The sequence below is a fragment of the Pieris rapae genome, chromosome 22 (genome assembly GCF_905147795.1).
Source record: "Pieris rapae chromosome 22, ilPieRapa1.1, whole genome shotgun sequence".
Lineage (NCBI taxonomy): Eukaryota > Metazoa > Arthropoda > Insecta > Lepidoptera > Pieridae > Pieris > Pieris rapae.
The window spans coordinates 7414154-7434034 of NC_059530.1; the positions used below are offsets into that span (position 1 = coordinate 7414154).

Below are 19881 nucleotides of genomic sequence, written 5' to 3' on the forward strand. Positions count from 1 at the left end.
TACTGTAATTATGTGCACTATCAAATCAAAAGTGAGCTTCGAGAAGAACACCATTACACCAACTTATCTAGCTTTCGATTTGATCATGGTGATAACTAAAATTACACTATGTGATGACATTGCCCTGCGTTCAAGAGTTTATGTATTTATTTATTCACACTTCTTCACATCTATACAGAAACAAATAACATAATACAAAATAAGTATAGAGATGCAACAGGCGGTCTTAAAAATTAAAAAATAAAGAAATATAAGTTGGGCAAAGGGCAAGAAGTGCATAACCAAATCTTATAAAAAAAATATTTCAATTGTAATACAAAAGAATAAGATAAAAAGCATGTTTAAGAAATGTTAGACAGTAAACGATGTAATGGAGGTAGCCAATGGTATGGAGTCGGGCAGCCTATTCCACAACCTAATGGGCGAGATCCTAAATTGATCGAACTGCCTGAGGATGAGCTGTGAGTTTAGGTCATCAAAAGGGTCCTTTAGGCCTGGTGTGGCGTCATAGTTGACCACGTAATGAATTGAAACAAAGTCTGTTGTATGGTACCTATATCATGTAATAACTTTATTAATTCTGATCTTATCATTAGATTTTGGACGGGTTACGGAACATTTATGGCTCATTAACTGAATACAAAAAATTATAAGATTTATATGTTGAATTTAATCAAATATTGAAGAAAAAGTGCAATAATTGGGTGACACAGCTGTTTGGCAATAAAACGATCGTGTTTATGATAAGTTCTACAACAATATCATTTAGACGTGGTGCACGAATTCTAGAAATGAAGGTATGTATAACGTTGACCCAGTGGTTTATCGACTCTCAATTGTTGTGTTTCCAACCGTCTCTTTCATACAATTTTTTTATAGTGACTTTAAATAAATTTTAAAAACAAAGCAGACAGCAACGTGCTTTATATTTAAATTCTATAAGTTTAGGTGTTTCATATGATAAATGTTTTCTGAAATCTTTAAAAGGTGTGTAATAATAGAGCAGTAATGTTGGTAAATTATTCTTTAAATGTCTAAAATCTTGTAATCGTTAACAATATAATAAGCACTTATGATTTTAATTAAAATATTTTTATATTTAAACTAACGCTACTAATAGCTAATCCTTCCAATCACTCTCACTCTTCTACGCATTTGTCTTTCTCCAATCCTCACAACTTCCTCTCATTTTATATATGTATAGATTTGTATAGATTACTTTCATTATTTTTATTGAATAAACTAAATTTTTCCCAAATTCAATGAATTCCTCTAAACACGTACAACCTGACTCATGTTAGGAATATATGTTTAGATATGTCTTCTATTGATTACAAAAGGCCATCATTAATGCCTTCGGAAGCATCAACATGTCTTTCACTGCCCTACGCTCACTAAATCTAAGCGATCAGGCAAAAAAGTTCATACCTGGTTCGCAGATTATATAGTTATAAAATTATCAAAATAATCTAACGTCAAATATAATTACTATTATTCAATTGAAAACAGCATGAATCGACAAGTTATAAATACAAATTTGTTAATTCATTAATTAGAATGATCGTTACATAATAATAATAAAAGAAAGAATTGAAAAATGCTCAGAGTGAAACAAGGATTAAACTCAATCACTATTCCAAAAGTCTGTACACGAAATGGCTTCTGCGAAAAACAGTTTGGGACCGACAACGGGGCGTATAAAATAAGCAGTAGTTTCTCCTTTTGGTTAGTAAACATAAAATCAATTTTTTACTTCCTCTTCTCAGTTACCAAAGTGCAATTAATGAAATTGTCTCCTTAAATATTTGTGCGAACTGCGATTGCTATTTAGGAGAAAACTTTTACACAACACTGAGAATACAAAATGTAAAAACATGTTTTGGTAGGTAACTAATACCTTTTCTATTACTCTTACAGAGTAAACACATACTAAAGTAATTCTTTTACTTTTCGGGTTGGTTCATATATATATAATCAATTAGCAACTATTAATTTTACGGTCTAGCCGTTGACTTGCGTGGCAACAATTAGGCAAAAATTTTGTCTCTAACGCAACATCTATTCAGGTTTTGAGTGAAATGCGATGTAATTTATTCAAAGCAGTAAGCACTTCAGATGAATTTTGAATAGTAATCAAGGTAGGTTATGATAGGATTCTAGAAAAACTGTTAGAATGCCGTTACGTTGTCACCATGGTGAGTTTCAGTTTAATTACTACGCATTTGCACTGCCGTTGATGATGATGTTTAATGAAAATCATCGCCCCATTGCCTAAAAGAGATTTTTGCTATTGCAATTTTTAATTGGTTTACATACAAATACATAAATTTGTAATACGAAAAATCTAGATGATTAGGTCTAGAATGTAGGCTGCATTTTATTGATGTCAAGGACTTTTAAATATTTTAACTAGTCAAGCAACTTATAACCGTAATGACTAACGTAGTGTAATTTATAGTAAAAAGGCTTTGATGTATGCGTATTAACCCCCGCAATCAAGTAACTCTTTCTGGGAACCCCAGAAAGAATGATTCAAAAAACTTAGTCGTTAGTTAGTTTTAAGAATTTTGTTACGATAAATGATTATTCGATCGAATTTTCTGTCGCCTTACATTATGTAGGTAAGTAACTATAAATACTATGAGGTAAATATGTACATATAATAAAATATTAATAGTGCTTTTAAAGTTACGTCGGATATTTTATCAGCTCGTGGAATTCATTTCATTTTGTAAATAATAGAACGAGAAGCAAGAGTCGGGATAGAATACGAGAGAGCAAGAAAACGTGTTATGTTTTATTATTCGAGCGTCGAATCGGGAGAAACCTGCGTGCGGGCCTCACGGGCCGGGCGGCGCCCCTCCCCTCCCCACCCGCCCCTCGCCCCGCCGATCATATGTTCGGCGGCCGGTCGGTCGCTCCGCCGGCGGCCACTCATTGTGACTCGGGTTGTCGCCGTCGTCGCACCGCAACTCGCACGCCTCCACTCGCGCACTCGATCAGCTGTTCACGATCAATCGACACGACTCCGCGAGGAAACTCGAGCCCTAGATAAGCCGCTGTGCGGTGTAGCATGGAGCTGTTGTGCGCGGAACGCGTGAGCCCCGGCAGCGAGCGGGCGAAGGCCGGCCCGACGCCCGCCGCCGCCGCCGACCCCGTGCTGCTGCGCCGGCGCGTGTTGGACAACCTGTTGCGCACCGAGGAGCGTTACGCCGTCACCGCCAATTACTTCGGCACCGTGCAGACCGAGATCACCCCTCATATGCGCCGAGTGGTCGCCGAGTGGATGTTAGAGGTGAGCTCAGGGCCCACTCGTTCGCCATCTTGTCGATCTTCTAACCACTCGGCCACGTGTAGGTACCTCGGTGTCTGCGTGAGCGCTCATCTGCCACCGGTGCCCGACGATACGTCTAGCTGTATGCCAATATTATGATCCGTTAACCGAGTGTATGATAGAAGCGAGGTCTACAAAATCTTGTGCATTTTCCTCTGGGTAAGGTCAAGCTCAACATGCCATAAGCACTATGGTAATAACTACCTATTTGAAATATGCTAGCGATTATAACATCAGTATCGTCAGTGTTTACATGATCAGCTGATCATGTTTGTAACGTTCGAATTGGAATCTGCTTAGAATCTCAATTCAAAATATCGAAAGAAATATTTAACTTATGTTGGCATTGGTAGAATTATGTTATAACACAAAGTAGTGATTCGGAATGTGGTGCTTAGTGTCTGTTGATTGCGCGAGGGGCCCTGCCGGCCGGCGGGGCGGAACGCCGCGGTCGCCGACCGATGCGAGCGCTCGTTCTATTTGAATAATCAGCTGATTTTGACACGCACACAGCTGACGCCGGACGCGCTTTTATCTATCGCTAGGAAACTTTACAATTCCCATACATTAACAAATTGTAACATGATATTTAATTGTTAATTGCACAATATTCTATTTCCATTGATTTAATAAGCGGAATTTACCTATGCGCTGAAATGAGGGTTTATAAAGATAGGTTCTGCTTTGAAAGATAATGCATCCAGGATAATGTTAGTCAAACCGTATGAGATCAGTCAGCTGTAAATGCGAGCTCGGCCACGTGGGAGCGGCGCGGGCGCTGACGTCACCCTGCGTTGCCGACGCATGCGCCTCGTTGCCACTTTACCAAGTTTGCCGACACATTATGCCCACCATTTATACGTTAAACCTGTCGCATACCAAATTACAAGAAACCCTGCCGAAAAACACCACCTAAAAGGGCAATGACATTTCATAGTCTCTAGTCGCCTTTACAGCGTGGTGCAAATTAAACAATTTTTTAGGTAGATTTCATCATAACATACCTAAATAGAATTATAATGAAATATATTTTCCTGCTGTAGTAAGGTATACGAATTGTTTCTATACGTATTATATACAATGTGATTAACAAACGCCACAAAAACTAACAACGTAATAACGTTGAAGTATTCGCACCCAGTAATCTTGTAACAGAACAATGGCCCGTTCTGCTGAGCTATGAGTTAATCAGCTGACAGAGTCGAGCGTGGGATCATCAGCTGAGCTCCTGCCAGTCCCACTGTGGTTGCATCCGTGTTTCGGATTACACCGTGCGAAACTATGCGCGACCAACTCGAGTCTCTCGTGACATTCTCTATTTACTAAGTAGATCACTGCACTTCGCTTTACTCTCTCCTTTTAAGTACAACCGACTCAACTAGGCAGTATTAGCACGACTACGGAAGAATTGTTTAATTACTTAATATTTAATACGCTGACCGTTACTTCTTCGGAAAGCAACAAGGGTACCCGCCTCGATAAGAGCACAAGTAGGAAAGCACAATTGTATGGAATATGTGTATAGAATATAGGTTATCAGGAATTCTGTGTGATAAAGGCGAGGTGCGGCGCCACGATGCCGACTAAATTAAATGTACTGAACCGTATCGTCTGTTTCAGGTTTGCGAAGATCAGAACTGCCAGGAAGAAGTGTTTACGCTGGCGATGTCCTACCTAGATCGGTTCCTTAGCACCTGCACGGTTGGGAAAAGTCAGCTTCAACTACTGGGTACGGCCTGTTTGCTGCTAGCCTCCAAGCTGCGGGAACCGAGTTCGCGAGGCCTCCCCGCAGATTTACTGGTCTTCTACACGGCAAACAGCATTACGATTTCGGATTTATGCGTAAGTTTTATCATTGAATACTGGACAAAATATTGCGATATGACCTCATCTTATCATAAATAACCGAATGCAATTCAGATTGTATTAAAAATGATATGACGTTCGAGTTGTTTCAAAACTTATCACATTCGTAAGTAATTTTAATTGTAGTTGGCTTTCTGCAGCGGAAGTTGTGTTATCAATCTAGTTATTATACACATAAGAGTTAGGGCGAGGCAAGTTACGTGATTAAGTCACATGTAACATTTTAACGAAGTACCTACTTTTCTTAGTAATGGTTAAAGTACATTTTTTTGTCAATTTCGAGTTATAATAGATGGTTAAATTATGCGGTCATTGCCCACTAACGATTACTTTTTGATCGTAGATTTAGTATTAATTTTATGTAAAGTAAATAAATTAATCATTAGTTTGCTTTGCGTGTTAAATCTTTTTTTAGAAGCTAATCTCTGGCTCGTAAATATTAATTAAAATTTAACTTACTTTTAAAACTAAATGTTTTTATAATATTTTTGATTACATAACTCTCATTTTATAGCACAATACTACATTTTACACTGTGACTAGGAATATATTCAATTAATAAAAACTGTTCTACTACGCGTAATAGTTTAGCGTAAAAAAGCATTTTTACCATAAAGGTTTTAGTAGTACAAACACGTTCCTTAAATAATATTAGAACATTTAGAACTAAAATAATCATAATAAGCGAATGATAAGTCTAAAAATAATAAAATGGCACTACATAATATATAATATGTTAAAAATATGACGTGTGATATGCAATTCGGGCGTCGCGGCCACCCGCCGGAGCCCCGTCCTCCCGTAGATAATAAGTGCACGCCGCATCTTTTAGCGTCATACAATCGAGTTCGTTTGTTTTTAACGCATTCCTCACTTATTTAGCGTAATACCTGGCGATGTTTCTACTTCTCGCATTAGTTTCTACTTGCACTATAACATAAAAATTGAAATACACCAATCCGCCGGTCGCGGTCGATGGAAAAAGTTAGGCCCAAAATTGGAGGAATGCGGCGTGAGGTCTGGGAGGAGGGGTCAGCGGACAGCGTCCCCTAACGAGCCGGCAGCCTTCTTGGAACCGCCGAACGAGAGCCGCGTTTCAATCAGACCAATTACAGACGAAGCATGCCGCTTGTTTTTTCTCACGGCGCGGCTGCTTACTTGCCTTGTCTGACGAACCTACGAGCTGTTTCCCAAAGGTTTTCTGTATGCGAATGATAATCGTTAATTCTAAACGACCTTGAAGTATTAAAATACTTTGCTGACGTACTTTGCTATTTCTCTAAGCATAGCTTAGAATCTACTATTTGTTTTGTTATTTAAAGTTTCCTTATATCTAATCATTTATTCAATACGTTGTGAATGTTGTTATTTGAACAGTTACCTACCAATTACCCAATTGAAATAAATGCTTTATCAAATAAACACGGTTATGGAATTGTAAACAGAATTGATAAGTTTTATATATACACACAAATACATTACAAAAGCGTTAATTAAATTGAGTTTTAATTGTTGAAGCCTTAGTCGTTAGGTGCGTAGCATATTCGTAGAACAACTACGACATTTCGTAGAGCCTAAGGTGAAGATAAAACTGATAATTGATATAATTATTTTTAAGCTTGCATTTGAAACAATTAAATATATTTAGTTGTTAGTTTTAAATGATACAAATATGATTATAAATGTAGGTAATCTAATATTCATATATCAGTTAAAGGCGGTACCCGTCACACTGGTTGAATATAAAATTATGCTCGTTTACAATGGATTATCCAAGTGAAACGAATGGCGGGTGTCTAGAACAGCGGATGCGCCGGCAATTAATATTAAACATCACTATTATGGAAATTCTCAGTCTACCCAGAAAACGATTAACATAAATCGAAGCATTATGAGTTAAACTTATTGATTATCAGAAAGATTATATGGATTTTACTTAACGCAATATTAATTTTCAAGCCGTGGATTAGATACATGGAGCGGTTTCTCTTGTACTGGTTATCGAGCCCGTCAAGGTAGGTGAGCGTAGCACAAGCAAAAAGAGCGACCGAGACAGCTTTAATGCAGGGCTCTCGAATCACAGGCGCCCGCGCCGCCTCGGCACGATCATAAAACCTGCGCGTTCTCACATCCACTGTAAACGCTTATTATAATTGAAGAATAAGGCCGTAGCCTTGATTGAATTTTCTTTTTAGGCACCGCTCAAAGAAAATCCAATGACTCGTTCCCGTCTGTATTGAATGATCATATTTTTTTCATTTTATCGATAGCAGTATTAATTAACACGAGTTATAAAAGCTTAGATTTTCGGGAAGGAGAAAAGCACACTTATTTGCAGATCACACGGCTCGGTTAAGCTTGTTTTCCCGACTAATGAGCATTGCTAAGACAAGCTATGTGCGTAGGCTATACGATGCAATTTTAAATCAATATTTAAAGGTATGTTAGGTGTTATCAAACGGGTTTCCTTATTAAATTTGGCTCGTACTTTCTTACTATTGTTTCCCACGAGAGCAGTCGTTATTCTCGGGTGAGAGGGGCGAAGGGGGTTGGGCGAGTCGCATTCCAGCGCTCGGCTCCTTGCTGCTTGCCAAAGAAACCTCCACGACTGCCAGAATAACTCATATTATCACAGTACCAAACTCCGATAAATATGTAACTATCAATAATAACTTCAGTCAATATTTGATGGCGATAACTAGATTAAAGGGTCCTTTAATTGATTGCATTATTGTCTTTATATTATCGAAGAGCTTTATTAAACTATATACAAATAAAATTGATATAATACCTCCAGAAGCAACAATAATAAATAGAATTTTATTCTAAGTAAAAACCCATTCTATGCGGGCACAGACAATGGGGCAAAGACGAAGACTTTGCGAATTGCGGTTAGACTTGGTAAAACTACATCTTTGGTAAATTCATAAAGATAACATAATATGAAATATTTAGAGAATTTAGGTAGGTAGTTTCGTAAGTTCTTCGTCACAGACATGAATTAAGATTTACGATCGGACTTAACGTTCCTTTTAATGTACAAATAAGTGAAATAAGCCACACGTAATGATTTCGCAATCGCTCACCATAATTTTACAGGAATGTGCTGTGATAACGTATTACGTTAGCTTCACTGTAGCTGTGTAAAAGAATGCGTATCACGTTTTGCATACTCGAGGTAACTTTAGTATTCAACGTGTGAAGCTTCCGAGCAAAACGCCGTCCACTGCCTAGTGCCTACTCAGTTTGGTCATAGCGAAATCTCGGAATAATCATTTACTAACGAAACGAATGGTTTGGCTGGGAACAGAGTGTAGTATGGCACATATTATTTAAATGCTATAGGTTGTGTGTAGGTAGTGCTCGATGAAATCGGACGAAGCATGGGAACAGCTATGGAATTCAGCGAGTGAGGGCTGTTTGCATAGCTCGCTTTATTGGCTGTAACGTCGCTCGATAACTGCTACCGCGCAAGCTTCTAATGAACACCGACTTGGAAATTTATGAGGCGCATTCCTAACGTCTCGAGTTCTATTTGTACTTTCACACGATCGCTGAGACCCGAGCTCCGTGTTTTCGGATCTCAGTTCTTTAGCTGAAAGTCGGCACATCCGCACGGCGTATCAGGTGGTGTCTGCGGTAAATTCTTTACGAGCGTATTGTTTCCGAAGCTTTTCAATGACGGTGAGGCGAGAGACGGAATCCTTTGAGACCGCAGTCGACCCGCATACCACCATCGTTAACCACTTTCGCTCACCTGTTCTTTTTAGTTTCTAAAGCATTATAAGCCATTATTATATGCTTCATATTAACCGGATTACTTAGACCGCACGGTTAGTTGACGCACACCGAGACGAGATCACATATCGTGCGACTTCCAGTGATGATGAGCCTCATTCATTCACAAGTACTGAATATCGAGTACCAATAGGCCTCAAGTCCACTCGAACCGCAGGCAAATCTCGACTCTATCCTTATCGACATTCGGAATATATTTGTTTAGTTGAAAAAAGCAAACGTTTGTCGGCCTGGACGACCCCATCGTTTGAGTTATGTAAACATCGAGTATTATCTGTCAACGGCCATGCATCGCTGACATGTGGACGTGTGTGCGTGAGCACAAAATAATCAAGTTATTCATAAAACTGAATATTCATATCGCAAACTTGTACAAAGGTCGTCCTTATCACGGAACTTATTAATTAATGTAGGTCAGCAAAAGAAGCTAGACAAAGTTTCAGATTAAGAGTTTATTTCTAAGCAAGCCAGCAAGGCAATTAAGGAGCCTTAAATAAATAATAATCGAATAGTATATTGATTTTTATTGAGCTTTAACAATGTGTTGGGGACTACCTACGTTCCGTTCCGGGAAGTCGAGCGAAACTCGGCGTGTTTACGATTATGCAGCGGATGTAACGAGTGGAATGCAGCATTATTATACTCGACAATAAGCACTTCTTTGCGTTTGGCCGGCTTTCGAACTATTATTTTATACACAATTTTTCTGCACGCACAGATAACAAATAAAATGTTGATTTTTAGTTAGCATTCAACTAAGTGTATATTTTCTCAACAGAGCTGGGAATTGCTTGTGCTGTCGAAACTAAAATGGGATGTCGCTGGAGTGACGGCTCACGACTTTCTGCCACTCCTGATATCACGGCTGCCACTCCGTGGTGGACGTGTCACCAGTGAAATGGTGCAGAGGCACGCCCAGACCTTCATCACAGTAGCCGTGAGAGGTGAGCTTTCTTTCTTCACATAACGTCTTCTATAACAATAAATGTAGCTATTCCATATCTCGAGTTCTAAATACGGTTAGTTATTATCAGCGCAAAACCGCGAACCCTCATTAATACTTAATAGGCTGATTGGAGGATACTGTTAAAAGTAACTAAACTAATTACTTAGTTGATATGTAAATACAGTGCATTGTAGTTACGTAACTGTAACAACAATCTATACATTTTTATGTAATTTATTGCGTTATTGCAAATGTTTATTAGTGTGAACGCCTTTTTTGCAAAACCTGTATCAGTTATTATTCCAACTTACTTATGAGCAAATGCTATAAGTATTCAAAAAGCCGTTTAAGCGGCGAATCTGTAATTAGCGCCTCGTTCGCAATATCGGCGATCATGTCATGTCACGATGGTTGCGCAGTCGCCTGAATATTCACCGTTTCTAGCTCGCGGTGTCTGTCATGTGGATGTCACGTGTCACTGAACCTAACGACAAATGAATAGAGAACGAGCACTATGCCTCAAACCGGAATAAGGATCAGATGCATATTCATGTCTTACGTCAGATAGCGCGCATTCCCAATTATATTTTAACCTATTCTATGAAATGGCTCTCACGGTGAAGCCACGATGCGTTTCACGCTATCTCGGCCTAACAACAATTGCTGGAACTGATAGGCAACTGAAATAGGCCGCAGTCATGCAATTATGGGCTGTAAGTAATTTCCTTGTACTTTGTTTTTAAGGGATTTTTAAGCCAAGAATAGTACGGCTAGAACGTTGCGTGCAGATTTTTGTTGGCTTCTTTAGAAAGGTTCGGGATGCTGCCGAGATGTGAATAGGTTTGTTTACAGTGAGGGTTAGAGTGAGGGCGCGTGTGGGGCCAGCACCTCCCACGCGGCTCGCCTGTTCGCCTGATCGCATTCCAGCACGCCTCGGGACTGCCCGCGCCCCGCGCCCCTCAACCCCCTCGGCGGATCATATGTTTTTATGCAACGGTTTTTGTTGTTTGCCGCCGCCGCCGCCTTGTTTTTTTGGCGAAGTTCACGCTTCAACTCTTTTATTTTACATGCTCCTTGGGTATCATCTCGCGCTTGTCAGGCTGTAGATTATTCATACCCAATACAATGCTTTATTACCGCAAAAATATCGCTCTGTGACGTGACATTGACGCTATGAAGTACGCCATGTTAATTATGTAATCGCTAAGCTACGTTATTAATTGCCGTTTATAAACTGTTAGAAATTTGCACCGTACATAGAGAAATATTGAATTGACTTCAGTCTTATTGTACTTAGAACTTTCATTTTCAAATGCATTCAAGGTCCATGGTATATTTATAGCACAGGAGGTTAAGTGGCGGCGGCTGCCCTGCACGAGTGGTAGTTAGTAGTTACACTCCAGGGTATCGAGCGAGCCCGCATTACGTATCATTATTCGAATGGTACAATTTACTCAGCGCAGTCATAACTTGCCGGGATATTAAATTTGAAATGGATTATTTTAGTGCTGATACACACAGACATTAACAAAACGAGTTACTTTTATTCGTTTCATCTTAGCTACAGAATTAATAGTCCTCAATGCATTCATTGACCATAACAAACATCATATTACCTGGATCATTTAGAAGCTTAATTTTAATTAGTCTCACAGCATGGCTAGATTTCGTTATTCGTCCAAGGTGGAGACGGTCAAAAGCGGTGTTGGACGTGAAATATTAATTTCTTAAGTGAGGCACAACGCTCTGGCTCTACAAATCTATATTGTTCTCGTTCTCCTACTACGGCCTCGCGCGAACGTTCACCTCTCAAACACTTCGACATTGAACATCAGAACCGAACGATGTCTCTCGGTATCGCCATACATGTACAAAGGATATCGGTCGATTATGTCATAGGCAAAAATCGTTAACCGCTTGGGTTTCGACTCGTTGCCAAATTTGCTTAGCGAACTTGGGTACTTCAATGTCATGACTCTCGGTTGGATTTCAATATTATCGATAACAAGACTCCGTAAGGTCCCTCAAGTTGGAGCTATCTGGTCGTGAGACCGGTCCGCGGGTCGAACTGCGAAGCGGTAGGGCTTCAATGTTTGATTAACATCAGATTATGCAAATGCTTCGAGTAAGCGGCCGCTCTCGTTGTTTGGTATCTTCGTTTTGTTCCTTCCTTCGAAGCCTTTATCTCGGCTCCGCCGCCACACGAATTAAAAACCCCTTTAAATGAAGCTGAAAGAGTGTTCGGTAACCATACGTCGTTCGACATAAAGGAATATACTTAATCATGAATGGAGAGCTCTCGGATGCTGTCTGTATTGTCTACGTTCCCATACTTTTCAGAATTTGAGATTACGGTGCGCCGCGGATCTTCAATGCCCAATAGAGGCTTTTTAACTTTTTTTGGTGACCGATTTTTAATAATCCCGCTGCGAACTATGGAAGACTGTTCTTTTTATTTATGTCGTGTGTTTTGAGAGGCAGTATTTGACGAATCGCTGAAGGTCAAATAAGTTTTCCTCTTGTTTTATTATATGTACTATTAATTGCGTCTGAGGAAATGATAATAAATACGATGTAACAAGTATGTTCTAATTATATTAAATTTGCCTCATTATATGTTTTACCAACTAAAGCGTGTGGTAACATATAACCTGATCTATTCACTTGGGAGTTGTCAGCCCGAATTGGTCGATGATGCCTTTTAAGGTGGAAATATTGTAGATATAATAATATTATGCCAGGCAAGCTCGTGAGAAATATTCCAGTAAATCGGTTGCGCAGGTACAGCGGAGGAATGCGGCCGCGAGGGCGGTTGCCGGCTCCTTTGAGACTGTACTCTCCAGACAGAGACCAACAACCTGCGGGAACGAAAGAGACGTATTTCATTAGTCGTTACCCCTTTCCTTTGTGCCACCAACTCAACAACAACTACTCGGCAACTTCGCTAATATGCTGACTTTGTGGCCGACCACCACACAGCTGGGAAACCCGCAAAATACGCATTCATAATTATTATTTATGACAAGTTCTTGACGCTCGTTAAATATAAACTAACTTTGTTCCACATCCGCTTTTAGGTACCTACATTTACTGTGTAAGCATTCTGACCCGGTTCTATACTGATATCGCTCGGTGAAGTGCTCGTTCGTTACTTCAATCATAAGCAGCAATTTAAGTACTTTAATAATGCGCCATTTTGTCTACGCCAGATTTTATCAAACTGAAACTTACGAACCATTTGTATCCTGCAAATGTCAAAATGTAAAACGTATTTAAATATGAATAATATTTGTTGTTTCAGATTATGAGTTCACGTTATACTCGGCCAGCACTCTTGCGGCGTGCAGCATTGCGGCTGCTTTGCGAGGCCTGGAATTAGACGGCCACCTGCCTCGATTACATGAACTGACAGGCATAGACTTGGTAAGTTAATCTCCACCACACAACTTCACATAACTAAATCACGATTGGATATTTTCTAACGATGTCGCTTTTAACAGGACTGCTTACAAACGTGCCTGGAGCAAATCGAGGAGCTCGTGCAGGGCCTGATTGAACGTGTAGTGTCTGTCCCAAACGGACAGAGCCGGGAGGCGTCGGGCTGGACGCCTCCTCCGACGCAAGACAAGCCCCACAATAACGCTGCCACACCCACCGACGTCAGAGATGTCCACTTCTGAAACTGTGGTCCCGATTAAATAGAAACGTGGGCCGTCGCTTTAACTTCGGTGCAGTACGAAAATACTTTAAACTAGAACATTTGAACGGTGTACCCGTGATCGAGGACTGATACCAAGACTGACAATGTGTCTAACATAAGTACCTACTACTTATCGTGTATAATTTTTAATTTAAGAACGAAGTTTATCTTAATAGTTGACGTCGTTTTGCCCTTTGTGCTTCTTGTAAAATAGCGCCTAGCCTTAACATTTCTTCCACACGAGCGAGGCGCGTTATATAACGATATAGGAAATGAATCACCGATAGAATTTTCTCTTAGTTCATAATAGGTATCTTGAAATTACGATCTACCTCTTTATTTATAGGAAACAATTTTCATTATCGCCTGAAACGATAATATTATACATTTATTATTTTATATAAGGTTTCGATATGAGATAATCGAAATATCTAATCTAACTAACAATTATACGAAATTGCTACATCATAACTCACGGGACCAAAGTTAATTCCTAGCAGCGAAAACGTACGAGATCCTCTTACTGAAGTTCATCGTATTGCAGTACGTATATAATTATTTTCTTCCCAAATAACTGAAATATTTTCTATTATCGTTTTAAAATATGTATTCTATGGATCACAGTAAAAGTAAAAGTTTTCGGGGGAAGGCAATATATTACGCTTGAATGTTGCAACTTTAAATATTATATTCAAGTTTTAAAATACGTTTAACAGAAATATGATGGTATTACACCATACAGACACTAGCTAAACACAGTATATATATATATAGAGTATTTGATATATGTTAGTAGAAGGACAAGGGCTACATGAAAGTTAAATTATTTATAAGACGACAAAATAAAGATAAAAAAGGTAGTTTTAAGTGCCTAATACATAATGTGATAGTTTAACTAACAGTTTAAACTTGATTTCATAGTCACTTCCAGTCATAATATGTTAAAGTAGGAGTACTATGTTATGTTGTAAGGTAATATAAGCAAAATCTGAAATAAAAGAATTGTGATTCAATTATTATTAATAGAATATATTAAATATGTATAATAGTTTCCATACAATATTGTTCCTAATACTTTGACTTTTGGAAATAGGTAAATTACACACGCCAATAGATATTAGAACTAGGTTTTCGTACTTAATGGTTCTATTCTGTTGTAGATAGTTATAAGTTTAACTTTAAAATGTGATAGTTTCCACAGATATTATAATAGGTGTGTAATTGTAAGTACGGGTGGCGCAGTTAGCTAACTTTAAGATTGCTATAAGTCGTGTGCATTTAAAAGAATTAGTTATTTTAAATAATTTAGTCCAACGTCTTCCATATAGTAAGCTTCGAATGTAGCCGCAGTACGGCTCATATATTTTTGTTAGGTTTCTTCTTTAATTTTTCTATTTTATTGGGTAACTTTGTAAATATGAAACTGTACATATAAAGTATATTTGCTCTAAGCATTTGGTGCCATAAGTAAAATGACTAAAAAGTATTCCTTATGATCGATATTAATGAGCGACCTAACCTTTAAAAATTTATCTGCAGTTTATTTAGTTTCGTTTAACGGATGAGGATTGTAAATATGTCGGTTGTGGTGAACACACAAATATATCGTTTCACAGAATAACATCTTTATATCTTAGTATTATCTCGTTTGTGAAACTGGGGAAACGATTCGCTTAGTCTTGACCTAGATTTATTTTTGCTTTTGGCTTTGGATAGGCTTTAAGCTTTTAGTTTAGATTATAAGTTCGAGAAATATATTAAGACATAAGTACTGAACCCGGAAGTAGGCCGTTCGCCCTTCTCACAACTGACGTGATCTTCAAATTTTGCGCACATGCATAGGTCGGAAACGGAAGATCAAAAATATTTTTAAGCTAAATGTGGTTTGACACTGATTTGATTTTGTGATGTATTTTTAAGTATATTATCTGTAATAAAAGTTCGTTGACTTTATTATGTTGTAGATAATCAAAATCTGCAATAAAAATGTTCAAAATTAATTCTCTTTTATTTTTCTTATCGTGTAGTGAATTTCTGTGGAGTCTAATAACTTTCCACCTAACTCTAGAATCCCTTGCATTTTCTTGACAAACCCAACAGATCCACTCTTACGGATTTTTAATTATATGTAAATATCACTGTCAGCGCAGGTGTTAACTTTTGTGTTCTTCATAATAAATTCAATTTTCAACCGTGGTGGAAGGTAGTCCATAGCCGTGTTAAAAGTATTATTAGCCGTGTTATAAGTGTTATTATTCAATTTTTAACAATAGTGTTAGCTTTTATAAGTCAAATTTGAAGTAATACAGAATACGTAAAATCAGTGAAGTGAATAATAGTGAATCTAATCAAGCTATGAAGTGCCATGGCTGTAATAACGTATTAAATGTCGATCATTTTTTAAAGTGTAATAATTGCAAACGCAAGTTTTGTTATGAATGCCTTGATGTTGCTGCCGGGTCGACTAAGCAGCTCAGTGCTGAGCAATTGGCATCACTTAATTGTCCTCTGTGTCAGAATGTAACTCGGCGTAAAAACAATGACGATAATACTCCTGTCCGGCGGGGTCGCAATAACCAATCACCAAGCGCCTCCTCATATATAACGACGTGTAAAGAGCCGGAGTGTGATTTTGCTACGAAAACTTCTGCAGGCGCTGACTTTTCTAAGCAGCCGGTTACGTTGGACAGTATTAGCAAACTTATAGACTTGAAACTGTCCCCTGACTCATCGTTTATGCTAAATCTACGGTCCGCGCTTAGAAAGGACTTGAAGGACATGGTGACCGACGAGGTTAGCCGAGCTGTTGAGTTGGTAAAGGCTGACTTCACGACGACAACGGATTTTATCATCTTAGAACAAAATGATTTGAAGTCAAATATTGCAGACAAAGACAATCGAATCAGGGTACTCGAGACTGAACTTACGAAATCTCAAAACACGTTATCAAAACTCCAGAGTCGTTTATTTACAGTTGAAAAGATTTCACGTGACTTAAACCTCGAGATTCACGAGGTACCCGAAAGCAAGACTGAGAATCTGATGGAGTTATTCAAAAAACTCTGTGAGTGTTTAAATGTTGTGGTATCTGAGAGTGATGTTAAAGCATGTCGTCGTGTAGCTAAGATGGACTCAAACTCCAAAAGGCCGCGAAACATACTAGTTACCCTCTCAACGCAGCGTCAGCGTGATACACTCTTGTCTGCGTTGACTCGCTTCAATAAGTCCCACCCTGACACCAAACTATCTACTACCGATATTGGTATTGGCGGCTCGTCGTCGAGCAGGATATACTTGTCTGAACATTTGTCTCCTGAAGCTAAAGAGTTACACCGTGCGGCACGTAAATTTTCTACTGACAAGAACTACAGGTTTGTTTGGGTGCGATATGGCCAAATTTATGTTCGTAAGGATGAATCAAGCCCGGCCATTCTAATTAAAAGTCATGATTCCTTCACTAAATTGTCTTAATTGTTATTACTACTACTAATTTGTTTGTTTATCATTGCTTAGTAAGTTACTTGATCAATTTTTGTTTTTATATACTGAATCACACGTTATTTCCACAATGATTAATATATTTTATCAAAATGTAAACAGAATTCGTAGCAAGTTAACTCAATTTTCTTTAAATCTGTTAAATTCTAACTTCGATATTATATGCTTGACGGAAACGAACTTAAATATGAGTGTTTTCGATGGCGAAGTTGTTGACGCCCGTTACAATCTCTTCAGACGAGATCGTGCGGATTCCTCCTGTGCTAAAACCGAGGGAGGTGGAGTTTTACTCGCCGTCCATAAAAAATACCAGGTCATCCGTCAAGCATCGTGGGATAGTGATATGGAGGATGTCTGGGTTACTCTTATTCCTGAAGCACGTGACACTTCTCGCATAAATTTATGTGTTTGCTATTTGCCTCCTGATATTAGAATTAACAAGCTTGAACTCTTTTATAGCCATTGCCAAAATTTACTTCTTAATCGTTTCCCTTTGGATAATTTCTTATTAATTGGTGATTTTAACACACCTGATTACTCTGATTCGATTAATCCCTCTCTGTCAATTTCCCCTAACCCGAGTAAGAAGCTCCTTCTACTAAATGAATTAATGTCACTGTGTAATCTAAAACAGCATAACTTTATCACAAATGCAAACGCTCGCTTGTTGGATTTGGTGCTTTCTAATATAGATTGTATAAGTGTCAATGAAACACTTGCATTAAGTTTGTTAGATAAAAATCATCCCGCAATTTTGATTACTCTTTCTCCGATTCAGATTTCTAAAGGGCTTCAACGCGCTAACATTAAACGGCTTAATTTTGCTAAATGTAATTTTGAAAACATTAAATCTGAACTCCAGTCTGTGAACTGGTCCGAAATCTTATCGTCCCCTTGTATTGATGAGTGCACCGAAGCTTTTTATGAGCTTTTATTTGAAATAATATCAAGAAATACACCAAGTTGTTGTAGCAAATTCTCATCTTATCCAGTCTGGTACAGCAAATCCTTAATTAAATGTAATAAAGAAAAAAACTTATATCATAAACGGTTTAAGAGGTTTGGGAATCCCCGCGATTACGACGTTTTCTCTTTGCTGAGGGAGAGATGCAAATTTCTTACCAAGATTTGTTACGACAAGTATATCGCATCCATCGAGGACTCGTTGGCCAAGGACATAAAATCATTTTGGAGATTTGTGAATAATCGTAAAGGCCATATTTCAGTGCCTCACACCATGACACTTGAAAATACTTCTGAGACAGACGGTCAGGGGATATGTGACCTTTTTTCGCGATACTTTGGTTCAGTTTTTGACGATAAAACTAATAAAACTATATACACTGACCAATCTGGTGCTGTAAATAACACGTATTTTAATATATTATCTGGCTTTTCTATTACGGTAACAGATATCAAACGTAAAATAGATAGTTTGGATATTAACAAAGGGGCGGGTCCTGACCTTCTGCCTCCTATTTTCATAAAAAGTTGCGGAAAGGAGTTGTCCATTCCATTATGTGTTCTCTTTAATAAATCGTTAACTAGTGGTGTGTTTCCTAAGCGCTGGAAAACTGCCCACATAATACCTATTTATAAAAGTGGTGATAAGTCCAATTGTAAAAACTATAGACCGATAAGTATTTTATCTTGCGCTGCTAAATTATTTGAGTCAGTGATGTATACTCATCTGTTCAGCCATTTTAAGCCTGTTCTTTCAGACAAGCAACATGGTTTTGTTAGAAACAGGTCTACGGTCACTAACCTTCTGGAATACAAAAACTATCTCTGTCAAGTGTTTGCCACAGGTGGCCAAGTTGACTCTGTTTACACTGACTTCTCTAAGGCTTTTGACAAAGTAAATCACCATCTGCTCTGTCATAAGTTAGCGTCACATGGTATCCACGGCAGTTTATATAGATGGATCTGCTCATACCTAGACTCTAGAACTCAGTTGGTTGCGTTAAAGGGCTTCATCTCTGCACCTATCGCAGTTACATCGGGAGTACCTCAGGGTTCCCACTTAGGGCCATTATTCTTCGTAGTTTTTATTAATGACCTTATTCAACAACTGTCCTGCAATTGTCTCTTATATGCAGATGACTTAAAAATATTTACTTCTATTACTAATTTAGATGACTGCTTAACATTACAGCGTGATATCAATACCGTATCACTATGGTGCAAGACGAACTACATGTATTTAAATATAGACAAGTGTTTTGTCATATCGTTTACTAATAAACGAAACAAAATCGTATGGAACTACGTCATAGATGGTCAATTAGTTAACAGATCAGATGTTGCAAAAGACCTAGGTATCCTGTTCGATGACAAGCTTTCATTCCGTGCCCACTATAGTCACATCACGTCTAAAGCAAACCATCTACTGGGTTTTATTCTTAGATCCACAAAAGGTTTTAAAAATCCTCGTAGCACCTTGTACTTATACTTCAGCCTCGTAAGAAGTATATTAGAATACGGTAGTCCAATATGGTCGCCGAATTATAAGGTGCACATTGACGATATTGAACGAATTCAGAGGAAATTTCTCAGAATTTTATGTTATCGTATAAAACCTGGCCGGTCTAACTTAAATTATTGCGATAGACTCCTGAAATTTAAAGTTCAACCATTAGAATCCAGACGCATAGTCTTCGACTTAGTTTACCTTTACAAAATCACCCACTCCATTATAGACTCTCCCGAACTACTAGCTCACATTAGCCTTAACATTAG

General features: G+C 38.4%; 1 protein-coding gene across 1 annotated transcript; it reads left to right on the forward strand.

The window, feature by feature from the left end:
• Positions 1–2926: 2926 nt before the first annotated feature.
• LOC110992868 (G1/S-specific cyclin-D3) lies at positions 2927–15644 on the forward strand. Its single transcript, XM_022258844.2, has 5 exons — positions 2927–3295; positions 4955–5176; positions 9777–9942; positions 13246–13367; positions 13445–15644. Exons 1-5 carry the CDS (start codon positions 3074–3076, stop codon positions 13622–13624), a joined length of 912 nt encoding a protein of 303 aa, XP_022114536.1. The 5' UTR covers positions 2927–3073; the 3' UTR covers positions 13625–15644.
• The last annotated feature ends 4237 nt before the right edge of the window (positions 15645–19881 follow it).

Bases quoted from the DNA above. Each gene is read 5' to 3' on its own strand.
- LOC110992868 (XM_022258844.2), top strand. From the start codon at position 3,074: ATGGAGCTGTTGTGCGCGGAACGCGTGAGCCCCGGCAGCGAGCGGGCG. The intron at 3,296-4,954 runs GTGAGCTCAGGG...CGTCTGTTTCAG, and splicing joins TCGCCGAGTGGATGTTAGAG to GTTTGCGAAGATCAGAACTG. The intron at 13,368-13,444 runs GTAAGTTAATCT...CGCTTTTAACAG, and splicing joins AACTGACAGGCATAGACTTG to GACTGCTTACAAACGTGCCT.